The following is a 19,974-nucleotide window of genomic DNA, read 5'->3' on the forward strand; positions in this document are numbered from 1 at the left end:
TCTCCATTTATATAAGAAAATATTATAATAATCTAAGTTCAAATTTATCGTCATCGCTCTTCCGGTGTAGAGTGTGTATCCAACTCACCAACACAACCCAACCTAACCCACCATAAGTCTATTTGGGTGGTGTCATGTGTAGTGCATAGGATGTGACTTCAAGGCTTTAGGTGGCACATAAGGGTCAGTGGAAGCTTGAAATCTTCAATAATGGGTTGATCTATCAATCTGATTGTGGAGAGCTGAATGTTGGGGTCAATTTGGTGAAGAATGGATCAATGATGGATTATAGCTCAATCTCATCGGTGGAATGTGTGAGGATGGTCTCTCTAGGCACGTCAATGTCTTACACCACTAGAGAGACACTTGGAATGCTAAGGGGCGTAGAGACTAGCGAGACTGAGCAAAACGGCACGTAAATTAAGAGCTAAGGCTATCGAAGGCCACAACAATATAACTCTGATACTATGTTAAAATAAACGAGCAGAGAAAGAACCATAATTTTTTTGAATATATAAAATTTCTATATAATTTTTAATTTTTTACACCATGAGATGCTATACAATTGTGTATAAATAAAGGACAAAATTTAACTACAAAATTGATTGTAATCTTAAACTACAATCTTACTCAATATCTTTTTATTGAATGTGAATTTTAACAAATGCACCATTGGATTACATCTTCTTTTTATATTCTCCATGCTTGTAAAATTTCTAGAAAATTAAAGATCAATAGCTAATTTATCAATAAATTGATTAAATTGCAAGTTTTTGTAGTTTAAAATTATGCATAAAATATTAAGTTTATAGATCATATAGTAAATAATATCTGATTGACACAAAAATTGACATGTGTGTTAAGAACGTAAAGAACATAAAATTCAACAGTTAGATTTTCAAAATATGTAATAATGTCTATTTTATTAAGTAAATTTGTAGCCTTAGGTTACAATCAATATTGTAACTAAACTTTGTCTATAAATAAATACAAAGAGTTGATGTATGAAGATCCCTTAATTAGACTTAAATAAAGAAAAATTAATGTTCATTGAATTTAGTCATAATCAAGGGCTAATCAATCAATTAATATATAAACAAAGAGAACATGAGGTTCTAACAAGTGGCTTATTTCTTGGAATTTTCTATATTTGGATTTACATCTCAATAAAGTTTGTATTTACATCGTAGTATTAGTTCATTGAATTAACTAATGAAGTAAATGCATATATTAATTATATATATTATATAAGAAAATATTTTTATTTACAATTATAATAATTGGTTTAAAATATGACATTCTTCCTTATATGAGAAAATATTTTTATTTATAATAATAATAATTGATTTAGAATGTGTAGTCGTTTTGATAACAATTGACACAAAGCCATAAAAAAATTAATATTTGTGAATTCACTAAAATTAATTATAACCATTTAAATTTCTTAACTTTTTTTAGTGATATTCTATATATAACCAACATTGTAGTTGTAGGGATGACAAACCCAGAAATGTATATTGGGCTGTGAGTCCTGTCCGAGGATATTTGATGGTCCGAGGATAGGTAAACGTTAGCATGGAAGTACGAATTAGTGGATGGAGAAAGGGGACTGGTCATGAGGGTTCAAGAAGGTGGTCCGAGGACAAATGCCTCATCGGCTTTAACGGTGCAGAGGTCAGAAGGATTGGCCTGCCATCAAGAGCAATGTTTCGGGCAGTTCTATTGGTAAGGATAAGCATCAAGAAGGAATAAGATAAGGGGAAGATAAGAAATATCTAAGGGAAAGCTACTACCAACGCATTAAATGTTCTGTAGCTAATTCTCTGGCCACATTAATGTGAAGGTGATGCTTGAACAGTGATATTCAGTCTTACAACTACTCTTAAAAGTTTCAAGAAGGTGTTTTTAGGGGACAGGGGTAAAAGCGAGCCATTTAATTTACAAGTGGAGGGTTAAGATGAAGCACAGGAGGGTAATATAAAGAAGAAAAATCTCATTGCAAGGGGCATTGGGAAATTTGTAGTAAAAAAAAAAAAAAAACACTGTAGCATTAAGGACAATAATTGTAATCAAGTCTAAGAGAAATATATTCAAGAACTACTCTCCTCGAACTTTGTCAAGGAAGAATTTCTTCGTAATGAACTTGTTTTTTTCTTGTTTTTCTTTGCTTTCTTACTATCTTTAGTCCATTGTGAATGTTGTCTAATTCATTAAAGCCTAGTTTTTAGCCCACTCTTTGTATTGGACTCTTTGGGCCTGAATCCATTTACTTTTTGGGCTTAGGATCCAAAACCTGCCATTACAGTAGTATTTATTATATATAATTAAAAAGATTATTAATATGATAAATAAATATATTTTTTATATTAATTATTTAAATATAATGAAATTTTGATGTTAGTTTTCTAAGATTATATGAGAAAAAATTGATTAGAAATAGGAAAAAATTTAGCTAGAAAATTGGTTGTAGCCTTAAGTTACAACCTTACTCAATAAAATAAATATTACTATATATTTTGAAAATCTAATTGTTAAATTGCATGTTCTTTACACTCTTAATACACATGTTAAATTTTGTGTCAATCAGATATTATTTATTATATGATCTATAGCTTATATTTTATGCATAATTTTAAATCACAAAAACTTGAAATTTAAACAATTTATTGATGATATAACTATTGATCTTTAATTTTCTAGAAATTTTGCAAGCATGAAGGATTTAAGAAGAAGATGTAATCCAATGGTGGATTTTTCAAAATTTACTTCCAATAAAAAAATATTGAGTAAAGATGTAGTCTTAAGTTACAACTAATTTTGTAACTAAACTTTGTCCTTAGAAATATAGTATTCTTGTGCAAAATTTACTTTGGCAACAATGGAAACAAGATCCAACAAAAGAAAAAAAAAATTAATAGCACACAATCAAGAATGTAAAAAAAAAATTTATATATATATATAGAGAGAGAGAGAGAGAGAGAGAGAGAGAGATGGGTTCAAGTTAGTGAAGTTACACTTGATGTAATTTTATAAAAGTTACACATTTTATCTGCCATAGTTCTCTAAGTAATCTAATGGTTTGAAAAATACTATCTTACTTAATTAATATAGCATGTACGTCGTATGCCCACTTTTTTTTAGAAATAGAAAGCATAAAATTCCAATGCATTTCAAATATGTTCATGGTTTGACTTGTAGTGCACAATGCAAATCAAAAACTGGCTCAGTTTGATGATTTCATCATTTGGGTTCAATTGAACTCCTTGAAAAATGGAAAACATTCTTGAGTACCTAAAAGAAAAGTGTTTTAATAAATCATTAAGGATGACTCAGAGATGAGAAAAGTTGCACAGATCACTAATATCCATAGAAACATCATGCTGAGTTAAATCAACTAAAAGGGACTAGAAATATCACAAAATCAAAAGAGGATCAATTTCAACTAATAGGTGTCTCAATTTTACATTTCTCAGGAGAATGTGAAAGGGACTCCAATAATTCTATTTGTAACATCTTTAATGGATAGACAAACCCCATCTCTTCAGCCTATAAGAAATAAAGAATTTACATGAATTTACAAAATTGCTTCTACTATTTTGTCTTAGTGGTGCCATATCACTAATCATGTAAGCAAGAAGTAAAATCAATGAAGATGTCTTCACTGCAAGGAATTGTGAGACCACCAATTGGATGATCATACCCAAATTCTTCCTCAGCCTTACTTAGCAATTCTAAAAAAGAAGGCTGGTTCAAGAATGATATAGGAAATATGAAGCGCCTTTTTTCACTCTTTCCAACATATACTGCAATGTTTCCTTTGGAACATCTATAGATGTTGAAGCAACTTGCTTTCCAAATGAGTTTGAAACCAAAATACAGGAAAAAAAAACCATAAATAATTCATGAGGCTCCAAAAAAACCCATAAACCCAGAAAAACCCATCAATAATTTGAAATCCAAATTGGGGAAAAGGGAAAATCATGAAAAACAAACCTTTGGATTGTGGCTCACGGCAGTTCCGATATGTTTACAAGCTCCACACACAGCTTCGGCGACCTCTGTGGCAATGAGTTTTGGTGTGTGCTGTGGTGGAGGTTTGGGCAAGCAAAGGATGGAAGAGGAGGAAGTAGAAGTTTGAGGGCTGTGGGGCGTGATAATTAGGGATTTAAGTGATAAGTACAAAAGATGACATGGCAAGGTTCAATTAGCTGGTGTAAAATTAGTGTTTTACGCCATAGTCTGACCTAATGTATTCTCAATCTTTTAACCCTTGGTAAATAAGGTTATTTAATGGTCTTTTGACCCTCAAAATAAGATAGAGCACTTGTTTTGAGGGTCACAAAGGCTGTCAAAAATTTCATTTTCAACGGTATAAGTTTCGAAAGTTATCAAGGGTCGATTAGACTCTTAAAATAATTTTTCTCGAAGTTTTTTAATACATTTTCAAGGATTTTAACCCTTGAAAAAAGTCAGCTTTGTGTGTGTATATTGATAATAGCTTAATTTTACATATTTATATCATTATTAGAAAGTATTATCATACTTATTTTGAGTTAATTCATGCATTTTATAGTTGATTTTGGAATAATGCTGAATAATCAATTTTGTGCTTAATTGAATTTTAATGCGTGAATTTGTCTTTTGGATAATGAAATTAAATAAGTGGATTTGTGCAAAGAAAAAAAGCTAATGGACTTTAATTTTACAAGGGCCATGATGAAGTCAAAGAAACCCAATTAAATTCAAGTCCAAATGGAGTAAGGAATCAAAGGAAATTTGCACCTAATCCAAGTCCAATTCGGATTAGGATTCCAGCCTGTGCACCAGTTAGTATTTGGAGCATAACTTTCGGCTCCGATGTCCAATCGAGATGATTCAAGTTGGGCTGGAAAGATAACTTAAAGAGCTATAACTTTGTAGTTTACCAAAAGTCCAAATTCTGAAGTTAAGTGGGCCAAAAAATTCGGTTAAGTGAAGCCTAAAAACCTGGGATTTCCTCCAAACGGGAATTCAACTTGTAATAGGATTCCTTGACCTATTTAAAGACTCTTTAGGGCAAAATTCAGAGGGTAGCTGCTGTAGAACATAATTTAGGTTTTCTTAAAGTTTCTTTACAGTTTTTAGAGTTTTATTTGTGTTATGGCTTGCTAGAAGCCTTGCTAAGGCAAGGGGTGAAACCCAACCGTTTATTAGTATGTTCTTAACAATTATTATTGGTTTTAATGCTTATGTTTTTATGTTTTTGATTGTTTTACTCATCTAGAAAAGTGTTTAGTTCTGTATAATCCTTTGATTTATCGTAGACTTCGGGCACGTTAAATGCTTAGTATTCCCTGTGAACTAATTCACTAGTTTTGTTTTGCCTAAAATCAATCAATTGCATGAAACTACCTTAAACAATTAATTCTTGAGTTTTTATTATTAAATCATCCGACTAAGATCATCCTTCATATGAATTTTAGTTTAGTTATAAAATAAATATTGTTAAGACTACCAATAGATGTGTTGTGTGTGGATCTCTAAACCTTAGCACCTTAATATATTGTTATTTTCTCTCAATTTAAATTACCTTTACTAAACTATCAAAAATCTCTTCAATTAAACTTTATTATTTTAGTTTTATTGTCTTGTGGTTTGCTAATCAATTCCCTTTTCCCTGTGGATTCGACCTCGGACTTACCGAGTTATTACTTCACAACAATCCTGCACTTGGAAGCATTATTTAAGTCGCAACAAGTTTTTGGTGCCGTTGCCAGGGATTAGGTGATTAGAGAAGTGTTCCACTTTGTTTGGAGAGGTTTTCGGCATTAAATTTCTTCACATATTTGGTAATATCTCTCAAACTCTTTTCTTTTTTAAGTAGTTTAGCTTTCTTTTAGAGCTTTTCTTTTATTTTTACTTCTTTTTATTGTTAAAGGTATTTATTTTCTTTTCTTTTTTCTTTTTCTTTCTTGCTTTACTATTGCATGCGTGTTTGGTGTCATGATAGTGATAATCGCTTGGTTAGAATTGAGTCTAATAATTTGTTTGGCAATTTATCTGATTCTTTCACACATTCTCACACGTTTAATATTATGGCAGACTTAGAGAGTAATCATGGTGATGAGAATAATTTAAATAATGAAAACTTCCATGCTCACCAACCCATTAGAACTCTCAGGGATTATTTGCAACCTACTAGGAGTAGTGCACCATCATGCATCATTTTTCCAACTAATGCAAATAATTTTTAATTTCAAGCCCGGTATGATTTCATTGCTTCCTAAATTTCATGGCTTAGATTTTGAAAATCCTTACCTACACTTTAAGGAATTTGAGGAGGTATGTTCTACCTTCCATGACCAATCATGTAATGAAGAGACCATTAGGTTGAAGTTGTTCCCTTTTTCTCTTAAAGACAAGGCAAAAACTTGGCTCAATTCTTTGAGACCTAGGTCAATTGATACTTGGCAAGAGATGCAAACTCAATTTTTAAAGAAATTTTTTCCAATTCATAGGACTAATGCACTTAAAAGACAAATAATGAATTTTTCACAAAAAGATAATGAGCCATTTTATCAATGTTGGGAAAGATTTAAAGATTTGCTTAATGCTTGTCCACATTCATAGCTATGAAACTTGGCGTATAATTAGTTTTTTTTATGAAAGTTTAACTCCAAAGATGAACCAATTTGTAGAGATGATGTGCAATGGAGAGTTTTTGAATAAAGATCCTAATGAGGCTTTTGATTATTTTGATCTCTTAGCTGAGAATGCTCAATCTTGGGATACCACTGATACCTCTGATAGGTTTAGAGCATCCACCAACCCCTTGAGGGTGGTAAGTACCAACTTAGAGAAGATGATGACCTTAGTGCTAGGGTGGCTAGTCTAACTAGGAAGCTTGAAGCCATGGAATTAAGAAAGGTCAATGAAATCAATACTGTGCCTAAAATTGATGAAGTTTGTAGAATTTGTGAGACCATGGAACACCCTACCAATGAATGCCCTACAATTCTAGCTTTTAAAGAGGTGTTGCATGATCAAGCAAATGCTATGAACATGGTGAAAAAATCACACCCTTCCCCCTATTCAAAGACATACAATTCAAGGTGGAGGAATCACCCAAATTTTAGTTGGAGGAATGATAATGTGGTTGCACCTCCTACACATGGTTCTTCAAATTTTGTTGCTTATAGCCCCCCTCCAAAGAAGAGTCTTAAGGACACTTTGCAACAATTCATGCAAACTCAATCCACCATTAATAATCAAAACTCACAAGCCATAAATGACATTAGGAGCACTCTTACTAAATTGGCCACATCCATGAGCACAATAGAAAAGGGTAAGTTTCCATCTCAATCACAACCAAACCCCCAAGGTCAATTTTGTTTTGATGATTGTAGTTTCTCTGAAAATAAAGTGAGTCAAGTTAAATCTGTAACTACTCTTCGTAGTGGAAAAATCATTGAAAAAGATATTCCTAAAAGCAATACACATGATGAGTCTTCCAAAATAAAGAGTAGTAATGAGGTCCTTGAGTCTAAATCTAATGAAATTGAAAGGTGTCCTATCCCTGCTCCTTTTCCCCAAAGGTTGATTTCCCCTCAAAAATTGAATCAAAATTTTGAAATCCTTGAAGTGCTTAAGCAAGTTAAAGTGAACATTCCTCTTTTGAATGCCATAAACCAAATTCCATCATATGCTAAATTTTTGAAAGATTTGTGTACTGTTAAGCATAAGCTTAATGTACATAAGAAGGCATTTTTGACTTAACAAGTTAGTGTAATCATTCAAAACAATAGACCTCCAAAGTTTAAAGATCCAGGTTGCCCCACTATTTCATGTGTGATTGGTAATTCAAAAATAGAGAAAGCTTTGCTTGATCTTGGGGCAAGTGTGAATCTTTTGCCATATTCAGTGTATGAGCAATTAGGTCTGGGCGAGTTAAAATCCATTTCCATAATTTTACAACTTGCTGATCGATCTGTGATTATTCCAAAGGGTGTTGTTGAGGATGTTTTGGTTCAAGTGGACAAATTTTATTTTCCTGTTGACTTTATTATTTTGGACATGCATATTGTTTCTAATGCTAATTCTCAAATATCTGTGATTTTAGGACGCCTATTTCTTGCAACTTCTAATGCATTGATAAACTGTAGAAGTAGAGTCTTAAAATTATCTTTTGGCAATATGACCCTTGAGCTTAATATTTTTAATGCTTGTAAGCAAACTAGGGATGAAGAGGATGTGCATGAAGTTAACTTGATTGAAACAATTGTTCAAGACCAAACATTAGAAATTTGTTTAGTCAATTCATGTGATTTTAACCTTGACGAGAATTCTGAAATTGCATACATTTATTGTCTCTTGGAATCTGCACAGGAATTGGAAGCGAGCAATTGGAAATTGAAATACAAGGAGTTGTCACCTTGTGAGATAAAGTTGTTTCCATCTAGTGAGCAAGTACCTAAATGGAAGTTGAAACCTTGGCCAAATGATCTCAAGTATGCTTTTCTAGGAACCGATGAGACTTTTCCTATGGTAATATCTTCTGAACTTGATTCCTTGCAAAAATGTAAGTTATTAAATGTTTTGAGTAAACATAAGGGTGCCATAGGGAAGAACATGGCTGTCTATAAAAATATTCTTGGTATGTCTCCCTATAGACTTGTTTATGGTAAAGCTTGTCACTTGCCTGTGGAATTGGAACATAAATCATATTGGGCAATAAAGATGTTTAACTTTAACTTAAACTTAGACAAGGCTAGTTCATTGAGAAAATTGCAATTGAATGAGTTGGAAGAAATTTGGCATGATGCATATGAGAATTCTAGGATTTCTAAAGAAAGAATGAAGGTTTTTCATGACAAACAAATTTTAAGGAAATCTTTTGAACCATCTCAAAAAGTTCTTTTGTATAATTCTAGGTTACATTTGTTCCCCGGAAAATTGAGATCTAGATGGACTAGACCTTTATTGTTAAAAATGTTTTCTCCCATGGTGCCATAAAAATTGAAAATCCTAAGAATGGTAACATATTTAAGGTGAATGGACAATGTCTTAAGCCATTTCTTGAGAATTTTTCACAAGAGGAGGAATATATTAATTTGGAGGATCCCATTTATCAAGACTTGCCTAGCAATTAGCATTAGTATTTGTGTCGTAGTTTAGATTGTGTTTTTTTCTCTCTTTTTTTCTTTTCTTTTTTTTTTTCTTTTTGTTGTTTTGTTTTCTAACCCCTTTTACAGGTGTTAAAGTTTTTTTTTTTTTTTTTTTTTTTTTTTTTTTTTTTTTTTTCGTCTCTTCAAGGTACTCACTGTAATCTCTACTCTTTGTTTTTCCTTATTATCATTGAGGACAATGTAAGTTTTAGGTTGGGGGGAGGAACTTGAGATGATTTGCATTTGGTTTGATTTTATGTTAAATTTTTTTTTTGGGATTGTTTTTAGTGATTTTTGTTTTTGTTTTTAGTCCAATTTTCAAAAAAAAAAAAAAAAAAGTGTTGCTTTAGCAAGAGTTTTAAGTCAAAATTCTTTATGCTACTTCTATCTAAAGAATTCCACTGTTTTTCATGCTCAACTAGTATGCACATGCACTTTAGCCACATGAACATGTTTCTTGGTTGAGAGATAGAGATAACTTTGAAAATCTTGAAAATAAAATGTAGAGACTATAACCCGAGTTCTTGAGCCATTCATTTTTTTAGAGGGTTATTTTCTTTTGACCTCATTTTTCATTTGGAAGAACATAACTTTGTTGTTGCTTAGTCTCATTATTCTTTGATTTGGTCAAATGCTAAGAAATCATCAAATTTTACGCCACACCTAAATATGTTAAAGTCATGGATTTTGAAGAACTGTCCCAATCCTTAAGAGATAATTTTAGGCGATCTTTGTTAATTTTAAGCCTTTATTATTTTCTTTCTTGATACATTACCGCTAGTCACCCATTTGAGCCTATTATTTTAGCCGTTCTTTCTCAAACACTTTCCTAAGGTGTTCCAAGAATGAATGCACTCAAATTGTCTTATTATGATAAATTTGTGGTGAAATAGTTGGAAGAAAAGGAGGACTCACTCAAAAAAAAAAAAAAGAGTCATAAATAGAAAACGAAAAATGTTGAAAAAAAAAAGGGGAATGTAAAAGAGGAAGAAATAGAGAATGAATTTTTTGATGAAATTTTGAAGGAAAAAAAAGTGAAAGTGCGATATTCAAGAAACTTGAGAGAATAAATTAATTATCATATATTCAAAAGAAGTTGTCTCTCTAATTATTCTTGGAAACACTTTTTATTTTTACCTATACATTTTGTTCTAAATTCCTCATTTTTACCCTACATTACGTCCCAATGAAAGCCCTATTTGATCTTAAGGAACGTATAGTTTGGATCTTGACATGACTAATTAATGTGTGTGGTATAATATTCTTAGTGTTTGGTATCCTTTCATGAGACTATAAATATCCTTTATTTTGCTTCATCGTTCTTCATCTTATTTATATGTGAGATATTAGTCTTTGTTCTATATTATTCTGCTCACATATGTTTGAAAGTGTTACACCCTTTTTGGAGTGATTTTATTTGTTGAGTGTTAATAACTGTGAGATTTGAGTTGAAGCATAACTTCGGATAGAAATTCAAGCCATATTTTATCTTAAGACTAAGGTCGTGTTTGTGTTGGCTGAACTATTCACACACTAAGTATTGATGGCATGTGGAATATATATTGTGGTTGTTAGTGTTTTGACCTTTGATTAACTATTTCTACTAAAGTAATAATTTTTTTGTTATTTTGTGTCTTTGTCTTGAGTTGCTTAAATTGCTAGGGACTAGCAATGAGCTGGTTGGAGAGTGTGATAATAGCTTAATTTTGCATATTTATATCATTATTAGAAAGTATTATCATACTTATTTTGAATTAATTCATGCATTTTATAGTTGATTTTAGAATAATGCTGAATAATCAATTTTGTACTTAATTGAATTTTAATGTGTGAATTTGTCTTTTGTAGGATAATGAAATTAAATAAGTGGATTTGTGCAAAGAAAAAAAAGCTAATGGACTTTAATTTTACAAGGGCCATAATGAAGTGAAAGAAGGCCAACCCAATTAAATTCAAGTCCAATTAGAGCAAGGAATCAAAGGAAATTTGCACCTAATCCAAGTCCAATTCGGATTAGGATTGCAGCCTGTGCACCAGTTAGTATTTGAAGCATAACTTTCGGCTCCAATGTCCAATCGAGATGATTCAAGTTGGGCTGAAAAGCTAACTTAAAGGGCTACAACTTTTTAGTTTACCAAAAGTCCGAATTCTGAAGTTAAATGGATCAAAAACGTCGGTTAAGTGAAGCCTAAAAACCTGGGATTTCCTCCAAACGGGAATTCAACTTGTAATAGGATTCCTTGACCTATTTAAAGGCTCTTTAGGGCAAAATTCAGAGGGGGAGCTTCTGTAGAACATAATTTAGGTTTTCTTAAAGTTTCTTTACAGTATTTAGAGTTTTATTTGTGTTATGGCTTGCTAGAAGCCTTGCTAAGGTAAGGGGTGAAACCCAACCGTTTATTGGTATGTTCTTAACAATTATTTATTGGTTTTAATGCTTATGTTTTTATGTTTTTTATTGTTTTTTGCTCATCTAGAAAAGTGTTTAGTTCTGTATAATCCTTTGATTTATCGTAGACTCTGAGCACGTTAATTTCTTAGTATTCCCTGCGAACTAATTCATTAGTTTTGTTTTGCCTAAAATCAATCAATTGCATAAAACTACCTTGGACAATTAATTCTTGAGTTTTTATTGTTAAATCATCCGACTAAGATCATCCTTCGTATGAATTTTAGTTGAGTTATAAAATAAATATTGTTAAGACTACCAATAGATGTGTTGTGAGTGGATCCCTAAACCTTAGTACCTTAATATATTGTTATTTTCTCTCAATTTAAATTACCTTTACTAAACTATCAAAAATCTCTTCAATTAAATTTTATTATTTTAGTTTTATTGTCTTGTGGTTTGCTAATCAATTCCCTTTTCCCTATGAATTCGACCTCGGACTTACCGAGTTATTAATTTGCGACAATCCTACACTTGGGAGCATTATTTAAGCCGCAGCAAGTTTTTGGATTTGACCTCAGACTTACCGAGTTATTACTTCGTGACAATCCTACACTTGGGAGCATTATTTAAGTCGCAGCAAGTTTTTGCCAAAAACTCTGTGACTTAAATAATGCTCCCAAGTGTAGGATTGTCACGAAGTAATAATTCGGAAAGTCCAAGGTCGAATCCACCGGGAAAAGGGAATTGATTAGCAAACCACAAGAGAATAAAACTAAAATAATAAAGTTTAGCTAAAGAGATTTTTGGTAGTTTGGTAAAGGTAATTTAAATTGAGTGAAAATTAAAATATATTAAGGTGCTAAGGTTTAGGGATCCACACACAACACATCTATTGGTAGTCTTAACAATATTTATTTTATAACTCAACTAAAATTCATATGAAGGATGATCTTAGTTGGATGATTTAACAATAAAAACTAAAGAATTAATTGTCTAAGGTAGTTTCATGCAATTGATTGATGTTAGGCAAAACAAAACTAGTGAATTAGTTCACAGGGAATACTAAGCATTTAACGTGCCCGGAGTCTACGATAAATCAAAAGATTATACAGAACTAAACACTTTTCTAAATGAGTAAAACAATCAAAAACATAAAAATATAAGCATTAAAACTAATAAATAATTGTTAAGAACATACCAATAAATGGTTGGGTTTCACCCCTTGTCTTAGCAAGGCTTCTAGCAAGCCATAACACAAATAAAACTCTAAAAACTGTAAAGAAACTTCAAGAAAACCTAAATTATGTTCTACAGAAACTCCCCTCTGAATTTTGCCCTAAAAAGCCTTTAAATAGGTCAAGGAATCCTATTACAAGTTGAATTCCTGTTTGGAGGAAATCCCAGGTTTTTAGGCTTCACTTAACCAACGTTTTTGGCCCATTTAACTTCAGAATTCGGACTTTTGGTAAACTAAAAAGTTGTAGCCCTTTAAGTTAGCTTTCCAGACCAACTTGAATCATCTTGATTGGACATCAGAGCCGAAAGTTACGCTCCAAATACTAACTGGGGCACAGGCTGGAATCCTAATCCGAATTGGACTTGGATTAGGTGCAAATTTCTTTTGATTCCTTGATCCAATTGAACTTGAATTTAATTGGGTTGGCCTTCTTTGACTTCATCATGGCCCTTGTAAAATTAAAGTCCATTAGCTTTTTTTCTTTGCACAAATCCACTTATTTAATTTCATTATAATACAAAAGACAAATTCACGCATTAAAATTCAATTAAGCACAAAATTGATTATTCAGCATTATTCCAAAATCAACTATAAAATGCATGAATTAACTTAAAATAAGTATGATAATACTTTCTAATAATGATATAAATATGCAAAATCAAGCTATTATCATTTATATATATACACACACGAGGAATCAAACCTCGTGACTCTTGCATGCAAATCAAGCACTCTACCATTTGAGCTACATCCCATTCTTGTACCAGGTTGTCAAACATATATATTTATTAGAATTGATGGAGCAAAAAGCCTACATGTTATTTCATTAAATTAATCAGCTTGGAGGAAAGGAGTAAATTTCACATGTATGGATACACTAACAATCTAAAAATTGTAAGCTAAGATTAATTTAGCTTGAAATTAGATTGTCTAAAGAGGAAAGTAATTCATAAATTAAGAAATAATCAAAATAAAGAGAAGGGAATTAGGGCTAACACTTAAAATTCATAAATTGGTTAGATTAAAAAAGAAAATCCCTCTTATGTAATCATATATATGTATATATATTTCTCAAAGAGTGAGATATATATATATATATATATATAGGTAAAATACATTATTTATCTTCAAAATTTAGTCAAAATTCCTTTTTTGTCCTCAATTTCTTCTATTTTTTTTTTATTATAATAGAAAAAAAAAAAAAAAAACAAATTAGTATCTTTACAAGATCAAAACTTCAGCTGTATTAATATTGTCATTCCTTCCATTTATGATGAAATTTTTTTACTGAAATTTCACGTTAAAAATTGATGTGGCCTAAATCAATTCTATGCTTTTTAAATATTTTAAGGATGAAATTCAAATATTTCAAAAACCGGACTTGAACTAAATTTTACCCATAATATAAATATTTTTTCAAGCTGAAACGTAAAAAAATAAAAAAATAAAAAAAAATAAAAAAAAGAGGTAAATTACAAATTACACCTCTAAAGTTTGGAAGTTTTTAGATTTTACATTCTAAAGTTTCAGAATTTGGATTTTGCCCTCTAAAGTTTGAAAGTGTTTGGATTTTTCACCCTGACATTTTAAAATTTGGAATTTACCTCATAAATTTTAAGAGTGTTTGGATTTTACTCTCCAAAGTTTGGAGATGTTTGGAGATGTTTGGACTTTACACTCCGAAGTTTCAGAATTTTGAGGTGTTAAATATAAACACTCCCAAATTTTAGGGGGTAAAATCTAAATTTTGAAACGTTAAGGTGTAAAATTCAAACATTTCAAACTTCAGATGGTAAAATTCAAATTTTGAAATTTTATGGTTTAAAATACAAATACTTCCAAATTTTAGGAGTGTAATTTACAATTTACCAAAAACAAAAAATTCCAGAAAACAAAAACACATGAAAATCCTATAAATTCTTACGCTTGTTCTCCAAAGACTAGGAAGTTAATTGGTGCAAAATTAATGGAATATTGATGGTTCTATGGGAAGTGTCAAATTAAAGGCGAAAACTTTAAAGGGTAGTTTCTATATATGTGAATGTGAGGACACTTGGAAAGGGGGGTTTCCACTTTCCAGTGCGTTCTCCATAGTTAGAGACAAGAAAGTACAAAAGAAAAAAGAGGGTTTCCAATGGAAAAGTCCAAAGCCAAAGAGTGTTTGGTTTGATAATCTATTGCTTCACTTCACGTTAATTTATTTGTATATATCACTCCATCCAAAAATGGAAAGCAAGGGAAGTCCCAAGCAACCTGCTTTTTTTAGCTACCACCTTGCGTTTACGTGCGGGTTTTGTACTATTCATTTTTCGAGGACAGGAACAAGCCATTTGAATTGATTTATGACTATTGAAACTTGAAACAAAGGAGAAATAGGATAGAGTTGTTCGGGTTAGGACGTCTAAGAGTGACATAATTTTCAAATTATTCCTCAATTAAATTTCTATGATGATGTTATTAAGATATTAATCTAATTAATAATTTTTGAAAAGGTAATATCTAAGTATAATTTTAACCTAACTCATGGATATTTAAGTATGCGTTTTGTTAAGAAAACTCCCAACATCATTCAATATAAAAAATTATACACAAAATTTTGTAAGATTTGATTAAAAAAAAAAAAAAAATTTACTCTTCTTCCAAAAGTATTTTTTGACTCCATTCCAATGCTTCAGCTTGCGGTACATGCTAACTAAACTTGTGGGCAAACTTATATTGGTGTTCATTGACATTATTGTTTCACAATTTTTTTTTTTTTAATTAGTGTTTCAGAAACATCTAGTTTGCAATCAACATTACCCCACAGTGATAATGGTATAGAGCTATAGATATGAAACAAAAAATAGACCCCATTATTTATATATGTACCGCTAGCTTGTTATATATTGCATTTGTGTAATATCATTTGAATTAAAACCTTTCAGCTTATGTCGAACCCAAATTAAGCTTTGACACTCTTCACCTTCCAATTCATTCACAACCCTGCATAAATGTTTGTTTCCTCTGCATTTCTTTTTTGGTTTTCTACAGCACTAGTATTATAGTTATTGTCGTGTATTTTAAAATGGTAAACAAATTCTGTATGTGATTATATATGGGTGAGGTTGTAGCAGCAAGGCTTTTCACCCCGTTCCAGCGCCCATTATTTCTCCGTGGAGGAGGCCTAGGTGCACATGGCAAAGAAGAAAGGAAGGGTCACCTGAAGAAGCAAGAGAATTGTAGTCAAAACCATGCAAAGGCACTATTAAAATCATGGCAGCCAAACAATCAAAAGCCTTCAACGTACTCTTCCAGATTCACTACAGATCTTCCTCTCTCTGAGTCTCCTGGGGTATCTATCTATCTCACACAAGCATATATGTACTTTTTCTTAGAACAATTGTTAAGTAATTAAAATTTATCCTTTTCTATCAACTTAAACTTTTTTAATGGAGTGACAGTTCATAATAATTTTTGGTATTTGCAGGCTTCATTTGATCAGTACTTGGAGCATAAGCCAAGAGTTATCAAAGCAATCTTTGCAGGTGGAGAGAAAATCCAACAAGTTAATGAGGTGTTTGGCCTCTTTTTATTTATTGTTAAAAACTGAATTTTTATTTTTTTTATTTATTATTATTTTTTATAGCTTAAGCTCACTTTAATTTGTTATTGTTAACTATGAACTTATATTACTAATTGCTAAATGAGTTATGTTTACTATTACAAATTTTACCTTATTACAAACTAAAGCGTTTGTACCAATCACAAAAAATAATTTAATAATATTTATTTATTATGTTATCGAAATAACATCAATCTCTTTATAATTTTAGCATATTCTTTACTAAATTAACATGCTAGCGTAGTACTGAATGTGTGCATACATATATAGATGGTCAACCTCTTTATTCTCTCAAAAATTTTGTTTTTCTTGATATAGATACATTTATATAGATGTCTCTAACCTCTCTCTTACATATGTTTGAATGGTTAATTTTTCTAGGATGAGTGGAGAATTCAGATGCCACCCTTACAAATCTTGTTCCTAACAGTGTGGCCAATAATGGACATGCGTTTGACATGCAAATCAAATGGGAAGGAATACCCACCAGAAGTTCCTTGTGAGATCACAAAGGTTCTTGAGCTTGAAACAGTAAGCAACAACAAAACTAAGACCATACTAGCTAGAAAAAGTTCTTCTTTCCCCTTCACACCTTGTAACATATATGAAAGACAATCTTTTGCAGACAAGATGGAAGCTTCTAGGGATCGATAATGCTCTTGAATCATCTGGCTTCAATGTCAGTGTTAAAGGAGCCTTATACCTAGATAGACGAGGAACACAAAGCAGGATTAAAAATCAATTCGCGTTGAATTTAAGCTTTATTCTTCCACCTACACTTTTGGTTCATGAAGATGTTAGTCGAGCCATTGCAGTGTCGGTAAGACCATATTAAATTCGGCTTTCTATTCACATTTTTCATTTTTCCTTGTGTCAATGATGGATCATGTGAAAATCAAATAACAACATGTTCCCTTAATAAGTTATGAAAAATATTGTTTGAATCATTCCGTATTCAAGTTCCTTACCTTTATAATTGGTTAAGAAAATTGTCTCTGTTTCCATTTGTTTTAGCCCTTTTACTAGAGATTGTATCCAACAACAGGTGATTCAGAGATTGGTGGATGACATGAAGCAAAAAGCTAATAGTGGAGTGCTTGCAGATTATAGTAAATTCAAAAGGGAGAAGCCCAAGAATCTGGTTTAAGCCTTGTCATTACTTGAATATATGGGGTCAGAAGGCCTAAAGAATTAACCTCTGCACCTCATGGCAGTCTAGCATTTTAAGAGTCATTCTTAGAATTAGTTAAACCATGCTGAGCTTGAATATATTTGGTAAAGGACTATGTACTATGTATGTTGTTGCTTGAAAATTGAAACCACTACAAATATGAATAAAATAGTATCACTTGCCGACAACTTTGGTGTCTAAAAGTTGACATTAAATTCAAAAAGATTGAAGATTTGAATCATTCTTTGATGCGTCTGGGGTGGAAGTGTAATGAAGAATTTCAATTTTGTTACATCTTCTTCCAAAGATAAAAAGTGAAAAAGAAGCAGAAAAAAGGAGGTTTGGAAATGCGCTGATATTGAACGAAAAAAAGGGCACAAAATCTTATTAAGCTTTATACAGATGGAGATGCGGGGGATCGAAACCCGTGCCTCTCGCATGCAAAGCGAGCGCTCTACCATTTGAGCTACATCCCCCTTTGCCTCTTTGTTGTCAAAGATTAATTTAACTATAAAAATTCTGGTGCTATTTCAACAAGTTATTCAGTTTGGAGGAAAAGGGTAGATTTGCAATGTACTCAAAAGAATATCAAAATAAAAACGTTTATAACTCATCAAAATTACCTAAAACTTGAGGAGTGCAATTTAAAATTTATTCAAAGTTTCTATACCTATAGGCTTAGGAAAAATATATTCTTAATGCTTAATTCACCATTTTATTCCAATTAAATCAATTACAATGATTTAATTCACCTTATTCAAGGTCAAGCCTGCGTGCACACCTTGAGGCATAAACCCCATAATCACTCTAATCAAGCCTAACACATGTTTCTAACTTATTTAAAAATTAATTAAATTACAAAAGTCCTAAACTAAATTTACAAACTACTAAAATAAACCTAAATAAAATAAGAATTAATATATATATATATATATATATATATATTTATATAAAAAAGGTTGTCGAATAAGAGAAGTCAAAGCTTGATTCTTGACCATTGCATTTGGCCTATCTATCATACAAACCAAAGAAAAGTTAGTAAACTTTCAAGGGTTGTGTTAACGGACACCGTACGGTGCCTGTTAAGCACACTTTTCTCTAAAAAAAATTGTCTACTTTCTTAATTTATGTTATTTTTTCAGTTTACAGATATAATTTTAGGATTTTTTTACTTTTTTTGACAAATATTTTTTGTTTTTTTCTGCCCTTAACTAGCACCAAGCAGTGCTGGTTAACATTTCCCAACTTTCAAATAGAGGACTGTAACCATGTTTTGAAAAGTGTGCTACCAAGGCATTTCTAATGCAAAAATCATGTGTAAGGTTGTTTTCGTTTTGAAAAGTGTGCCACCAAGTCATTTCTAAGGAAAAAATCGTGTGTAAGGTTGTTTTCAGGTAATATGAGATCCGTTTAATTGGAAAAGTGAAAAAAATGAGAAGATAAAAAATGGGAAGGAGATAAAAAAGTGAAAGGAAAGAGATTTAATTTTCTCTCATTTATGTTTGGTTGAGAAGATGGAAAAGTTGAGAGATGAAAAACTTATTTGTTTGTGTAGGGACACAAAATCTTTAACGGCCCAGTAACGATGTTGGGCTCGCACACGGAAGGTCCCTCACAATAATATTTGTAGAGAGTGGGCTTGAAAAGCCAGCGTTGGATCACAGGGCGACATTTCGGGCCGGACTATAGGTGGACCGATATGAGATAGAGCTTTGGGCTGGATATTCAGGCACATCAATCTCGTATCTAGGAGGATTTGGCTCCTCGGATCATGTCCGAGGAGCGATGGTGCTGTCCCCGGTTACCCGTCGGAGGGTCTTTATGTGGAGTCCGGCGTGTATTATCCAGACATTCTCTTTCATCAAGTCTTTCTCAAGAAGCTAGATGGGAGCCCCCCCTTTTCTTTGGTCACATAACATTCTCTTTTATACTAGCCTACGTTCGTCGTCCTTCGTCCACGTGTAGGGTCGATCTTTCCAGGGCAGATATCTGTCCCATCAGTCTAATCCCTGAATTATGGGAGATGGTCCATAAAGCCTAAAAATCCGGCTCTGTTTGGGGCGGTGTCATGTCAATGAAGGGTATTAAGGACTATTTCCGTGAGATATTTTCTGATCTTTCAAGTTTGCCTGTATCCCATTCTCGTCAATGGGGTTCTGGGCTTTCCGAGGACTGAGCGGTCCTCGGACGTATCCTTGAACCACATCGGGCTCACTATTTTTGGGCTTGGGCCCTGGCCTCCTTTAGTTTGGGGGCCTATGGACTCCCTATAAGCGAGCGAGCCGGGACCATAGACTATTGGGCCCCACAATAGCCCCTCAAAACCCTGCTGTCCAACGTCTTGGTTGGAAAGGTGGGTTTTGGTAATACCGAGCCTTAACTGCGGCTCATTTAATTCGGCCCTTGATCAACGTTGGTGACTCTTCACCT

The 19,974-nt window shown here is 32.2% G+C and overlaps 1 protein-coding gene and 1 non-coding gene across 2 annotated transcripts; one reads left to right on the forward strand and one right to left on the reverse strand.

The window, feature by feature from the left end:
* The first annotated feature begins 15,539 nt into the window (after nucleotides 1-15,539).
* On the forward strand, nucleotides 15,540-17,732 carry LOC126715198 (uncharacterized). The gene is made up of 5 exons (XM_050415689.1): nucleotides 15,540-16,103; nucleotides 16,239-16,325; nucleotides 16,755-16,904; nucleotides 16,999-17,193; nucleotides 17,419-17,732. Exons 1-5 carry the CDS (start codon nucleotides 15,867-15,869, stop codon nucleotides 17,518-17,520), a joined length of 771 nt encoding a protein of 256 aa, XP_050271646.1. The 5' UTR covers nucleotides 15,540-15,866; the 3' UTR covers nucleotides 17,521-17,732.
* Nucleotides 17,733-17,947: 215 nt separating this feature from the next.
* TRNAA-UGC (transfer RNA alanine (anticodon UGC)) lies at nucleotides 17,948-18,020 on the reverse strand. The gene has a single exon. It is a non-coding gene; the product is annotated as a tRNA-Ala (tRNA).
* Between the last annotated feature and the right edge of the window lie 1,954 nt (nucleotides 18,021-19,974).

The sequence above is a fragment of the Quercus robur genome, chromosome 2 (assembly GCF_932294415.1).
Source record: "Quercus robur chromosome 2, dhQueRobu3.1, whole genome shotgun sequence".
NCBI classification, from domain to species: Eukaryota; Viridiplantae; Streptophyta; class Magnoliopsida; order Fagales; family Fagaceae; genus Quercus; species Quercus robur.

Bases quoted from the DNA above. Each gene is read 5' to 3' on its own strand.
- LOC126715198 (XM_050415689.1), top strand. From the start codon at position 15,867: ATGGGTGAGGTTGTAGCAGCAAGGCTTTTCACCCCGTTCCAGCGCCCA. The intron at 16,326-16,754 runs GTGTTTGGCCTC...TAATTTTTCTAG, and splicing joins AAATCCAACAAGTTAATGAG to GATGAGTGGAGAATTCAGAT. The intron at 16,905-16,998 runs GTAAGCAACAAC...AATCTTTTGCAG, and splicing joins AGGTTCTTGAGCTTGAAACA to ACAAGATGGAAGCTTCTAGG.